This window comes from Bombina bombina, chromosome 5 (genome assembly GCF_027579735.1).
Source record: "Bombina bombina isolate aBomBom1 chromosome 5, aBomBom1.pri, whole genome shotgun sequence".
Taxonomy (NCBI): domain Eukaryota; kingdom Metazoa; phylum Chordata; class Amphibia; order Anura; family Bombinatoridae; genus Bombina; species Bombina bombina.
Window position 1 is genome coordinate 1142090455 of NC_069503.1, and position 6000 is coordinate 1142096454.

General features: G+C 44.6%; 1 protein-coding gene across 1 annotated transcript in view; it reads left to right on the plus strand.

Annotated features, from left to right (window-relative positions):
• PYCR3 (pyrroline-5-carboxylate reductase 3) overlaps positions 1-5422 on the plus strand; it is an 88075-nt gene extending 82653 nt beyond the window's left edge. Inside the window, exon 6 of the mRNA XM_053715440.1 lies at positions 4957-5422. Within this exon, the coding sequence (XP_053571415.1) occupies positions 4957-5139 (183 nt within the window). The 3' untranslated portion in view covers positions 5140-5422. The remainder of the gene's footprint in view (positions 1-4956) is intronic.
• Positions 5423-6000: the final 578 nt, after the last annotated feature.

Sequence of the window (6000 nt, forward strand, 5' to 3'; positions counted from 1 at the left end):
GAGGACCAGAGACTCATTCCGTTGGTGACTGTCCCTGGACAACCTGTCACAAGGGATGACCTTCCGCAGACCAGAGTGGGTCATTGTCACGACCGACGCCAGTCTGATGGGCTGGGGCGCGGTCTGGGGATCCCTGAAAGCTCAGGGTCTTTGGTCTCGGGTAGAACCTCTTCTACCGATAAATATTCTGGAACTGAGAGCGATATTCAATGCTCTCAAAGCTTGGCCTCAGCTAGCGAGGGCCAAGTTCATACATCAACCATCAGGGGGGAACAAGGAGTTCCCTAGCGATGGAAGAAGTGACCAAAATCATTCTATGGGCGGAGTCTCACTCCTGCCACCTGTCTGCTATCCACATCCCAGGAGTGGAAAATTGGGAAGCGGATTTTCTGAGTCGTCAGACATTGCATCCGGGGGAGTGGGAACTCCATCCGGAAATCTTTGCCCAAGTCACTCAACCGTGGGGCATTCCAGACATGGATCTGATGGCCTCTCGTCAGAACTTCAGAGTTCCTTACTACGGGTACAGATCCAGGGATCCCAAGGCGGCTCTAGTGGATGCACTAGTAGCACCTTGGACCTTCAAACTAGCTTATGTGTTCCCGCCGTTTCCTCTCATCCCCAGGCTGGTAGCCAGGATCAATCAGGAGAGGGCGTCGGTGATTTTGATAGCTCCTGCGTGGCCACGCAGGACTTGGTATGCAGATCTGGTGAATATGTCATCGGCTCCACCATGGAAGCTACCTTTGAGACGAGACCTTCTTGTTCTAGGTCCGTTCGACCCACTCCAGCTGACTGCTTGGAGATTGAACGCTTGATCTTATCAAAGCGAGGGTTCTCAGATTCTGTTATTAATACTCTTGTTCAGGCCTGAAAGCCTGTGACCAGAAAAATTACCACATAATTTGGTATATCTGTTGGTGTGAATCTGCAGGATTCCCTTGGGACAAGGTTAAGATTCCTAAGAGTCTATCCTTCCTTCGAGAAGGATTGGAAAAAGGATTATCTGCAAGTTCCTTGATGGGACAGATTTCTGCCTTGTCTGTGTTACTTCACAAAAAGCTGGCAGCTGTGCCAGATGTTCTAGCCTTTGTTCAGGCTCTGGTTAGAATCAAGCCTGTTTACAAAATTTTGACTCCTCCTTGGAGTCTCAACCTAGTTCTTTCAGTTCTTCAGGGGGTTCCGTTTGAACCCTTACATTCCGTTGATATTAAGTTATTATCTTGGAAAGTTTTGTTTTTGGTTGCAATTTCTTCTGCTAGAAGAGTTTCAGAATTATCTGCTCTGCAGTGTTCTTCTCCTTATCTGGAGTTCCATGCAGATAAGGTGGTTTTGCGTACTAAACCTGGTTTTCTTCCAAAAGTTGTTTCTAACAAAAACATTAACCAGGAGATAGTTGTGCCTTCTTTGTGTCCTAATCCAGTTTCAAAGAAGGAACGTTTGTTGCACAACTTGGATGTAGTTTGTGCTCTCAAATTTTACTTAGCAGCTACTAAGGATTTCAGACAAACTTTGTCTCTGTTTGTTGTTTATTCTGGTAAAAGGAGAGGTCAAAAAGCAACTTCTACCTCTCTCTCCTTCTGGATTAAAAGCATTATCCGATTGGCTTATGAGACTGCCGGACGGCAGCCTCCTGAAAGAATCACAGCTCACTCCACTAGGGCTGTGGCTTCCACATGGGCCTTCAAGAACGAGGCTTCTGTTGATCAGATATGTAAGGCAGCGACTTGGTCTTCACTGCACACTTTTTCTAAATTTTACAAATTTGATACTTTTGCTTCTTCTGAGGCTATTTTTGGGAGAAAGGTTTTGCAAGCCGTGGTGCCTTCCATTTAGGTGACCTGATTTGCTCCCTCCCTTCATCCGTGTCCTAAAGCTTTGGTATTGGTTCCCACAAGTAAGGATGACGCCGTGGACCGGACACACCTATGTTGGAGAAAACAGAATTTATGTTTACCTGATAAATTACTTTCTCCAACGGTGTGTCCGGTCCACGGCCCGCCCTGGTTTTTTTAATCAGGTCTGATAATTTATTTTCTTTAACTACAGTCACCACGGTAACATATGGTTTCTCCTATGCAAATATTCCTCCTTAACGTCGGTCGAATGACTGGGGTAGGCGGAGCCTAGGAGGGATCATGTGACCAGCTTTGCTGGGCTCTTTGCCATTTCCTGTTGGGGAAGAGAATATCCCACAAGTAAGGATGACGCCGTGGACCGGACACACCGTTGGAGAAAGTAATTTATCAGGTAAACATAAATTCTGTTATTATTATAACTGTTGGTTATGCAAAACTTTGAAATGGGTAATAAAGGGATTATCTATCTTTTAAAACAATAAAAATTCTGGTGTAGACTGTCCCTTTAACTCAAATTTGACAAGATTGAAGATGCATAGGATTATCTCATCCCATTTATTACTTATTGGTTTTTGAACGGTAAGATGTAAAAATTAATTTTTTCTTCTTAAACGGGGAGAGTCCACAGCTGCATTCATTACTTTTGGGAATTTAGAACCTGACCACCAGGAGGAGGCAAAGACACCCCAGCCAAAGGCTTAAATACCTCCCCAACTTCCCTCATCCCCCAGTCATTCTTTGCCTTTCGTCACAGGAGGTTGGCAGAGAAGTGTCGGAAGATTAAAGATAGTCTCTTATGGAGGGTAGTACTCTTCGAAATGGGACTGGAGTTTTAAGTAATCCTGTCAGCCTCTCAGTGAGAGCATGGATGAAGGTTAGAGTCCGGAGATGCAGGGAGAGTCTTCCTACAAAACCATCCCAACTCATGTTAACAGCTCCTTAGCAATCAGCATTGACGAGTTTCGCTGACTGCTTTCTTCACTCAAGTCCATGTCAGAAGTAAGACTACTATCTGTCACACTTGAAGGGCCGTGTTCCTGTTCCACGGCATAGATTCCGGTAAGATCGTTTCATTTTACTTCGATGTGTAAGGTGAACGAAGAAGTCATGGTTGCAGTGGGACTACTTTATCTTTATGGAATCAAGGGTTAATATCTCCTGAGGGGGGTTATTGAACAGGGGGACTTTAATCATGTATGTGATTCTGTCTGCTAATGTGTAGTGACGCTTGGGCTTGTGGCTATATCGGAACATAACAGCCTTTTTTGTCAAGCTGCGCGGCGCTTTTTTTTCTGGCCTGCACGGTGTACCTTGTGACTAGGCGTTGCACGTTCTGCACTCCATTTCCGTATTCCTGACCACGTGGCGACGGAGAGAGTCTGTTTCGCTAGTTGTCTGGGTCAGAGGAGGTGGTGAGTGCCTCAGCCATTGGGGGTGTAAGGTGCCGTTTTTATTTTCTTTTTTTTTTTTCTATCCATAATTTCTACTCAAGTTATGGAGGATTCTGATTTTTTGGAGACGGAGGTCTCTGATTCAGATTCTACTTCTTGCGAAGAGTATGAGATGACCCAGGTAATCCATGCCCATCAGTTATGTTCTAAATGCCACTTTAGAGTGCTCTCTTCTCCTGCAACAGGGACCTTAGAGTCCGCAGAGCCATCCGCCCCTGGGGATCCCACATCCCGCGAGGCGCGTGGCCTTAGAACCTTCACTAGCTACACAAGCAGGTGTCTCTAATGCCGTTACCCCTTCTCCGGAAGGCGGCTTGTTTCCTCCAGAGGTTTACGGCACGGTTCTGCATGGCCATATCTATGGTGTTGGTGCTTTTACATCTTCCTGAGAGGGAGGTGTTGATGAGATACTGTCAGTGTTCTGTTAACCATGGCTCGTCAGGCGTGGAATCGTCTGGGTCAGATCAGCCATCTGGGGAAGCGGTTGCCTCTGAAACTTCAGGGGCCCAACCCTCGTGGTCGTCAGTTGCCCCGGCGGAGATAAGTTTTGCTTTTCGTTATAGACTAGTGCGCCTTCGTGTCCTACTGCAACATGTTTTGGCGGTGCTGGAGGATCCCAATCCTAATGGGTTGACGGATCATCGGTCTTCTGTACCAGACGGAAAGCTGGGTTAGACTTGGGGGAATGAAGTTTAATCTCCTTATCGTCTCCAATTTACTTTCTTTTTGGGGTATCCTATTCCAGTCCTGAGCTTCGGGAGAATGGAGTATCTGATTGGCTGGTCCTGTTAGTGTACCCATTTTTCTTTGATCCGGTAGGATGTTTTTATTTCTTTTCGAGAAGCTCATGTCTGTTATAATTTTTTCGTTGGGAAACATTTCTTTTCTGGAATTTGATACTAGCGATTTTGTGGTCGCTTGATCACTTCCACAGAAGTTGCTATTTTCTGGTCCTTAAGGTCTATATTATCCGCCGAATGGGCTGCCTTGTCTACCCAACATTTTTTTGCAGTCAGTGTACTCCTATAGCTTGGGTATTGTTGTCCCAAAAGTAATGAATGCAGCTGTGGACTATCCCCGTTTAAGAAGAAAAACTTAAATTATGCTTACCTGATCATTTTCTTTTCTTCTGACGGGAGAGTCCACAGCTCCCTGCCCACGTTGTTATATGGGGCAGCTGTTTTATTTTTTTTTCTTATGGCACCTTTTTCACCCTGATATTTCTCTTACTGTTCCTTGTTCCCTTGGCAGAATGACTGGGGGATGAGGGAAGTGGGTAGGTATTTTAAGCCTTTGGCTGGGGTGTCTTTGCCGCCTCCTGGTGGCCAGGTTTTGAATTCCCAAAAGTAATGAATGCAGCTGTGGACTCTCCCCGTCAGAAGAAAATGATCAGGAAAGCATAATTTGAGTTTTTATATTTAGGACAGAGCATGCAATTTAAAGAGACTTGTGTTTAATTTAAATGAAATTGGTTCTAGTGTAGAGCCTGCATTGTGTAAATACAAACAGACGCAATCTGCATTGTGTATTTATTGTTGTGAGAGCACATTTACATCTCTTTGCAGGAAAATAACATCTTGGAGATTTCAGATTTATACTGGGGAGGATAAATATATATTCTCTTTTTTTTGCTCCTTATATTTTAGGGTGCTGCAAAGATGATCTTGCAGACTGGGAACCTCCCGGCCCAGCTGAGGTCTGATGTCTGCACTCCGGGAGGAACCACAATCTATGGTCTTCATGAGCTGGAGAAAGGCGGACTAAGAGCAACAGTAATGAATGCTGTAGAAGCTTCTACACAGAGAGCAAGAGATCTGGGCAAACAATAAGACCAGGAGAGAAGGAACTAAGCAGCGCTGGCTGATTGCACCGCACAGACTAGATGCTATAATAGGACCTTGTGTAAATGATAGTTTGTAGACTAGCCAAGTTTTTACTTCTTGTTCAGATTTATTGCACTGATTCTGGCTGCTGATATTTAGTCCTTTGATAGTGGGTAGTTTCCCATCACTGATTGTGTGATGTGAGAGATGTTCTACGGGATGGGACAGCGCCCTGTTAATCTCTCACGACAACTGAAGTATATGTCCATAAACCTGGTCTTTATCTAAACTCAGCTGATGTGTATTTCTAAAGCTGGGACCAACTTGCCATTTCACTGTGGCAGATAATGCCCTTTCCATGCTGTGTTCTGAATGTGTTTATAGGGGATTAGCGACATGGATGATATTGATGAATTATTTCAGGATCCAGTGTAAGCAACATTGAACACTAAATACATTTCATGCACCTCCTGCTAATCATGGGTGCTGCCATTATGGCACCCGGGTTACACTGCAGGTATGTGACAGAGAGTTGCTGCACGTGCAAATACATTAGCACTGGTATGTACGGAAAGATCAATTTCAATATTGCTGCACCGATGGCTATAGGGAGATTGGGAATCATTTAATTGTAAGGCCTATAAATGTATTTAGTGTTAAATGTCCCTTTCAAGCAGTATTTCTCAGGACCAATCTATGGGACATACATTACCCACCTAATGTAAAGCAGAGAAACGATGGCATCATGGCCTGCAGAGTATTCCCAAGACTAGAGCTCCAACCACTGATGTATTGTTCTGTATTATCAATGGCTGACTTACTTATTAGTCGGTTGTAATATCCAGTAATCATTCATATTAACTCTGC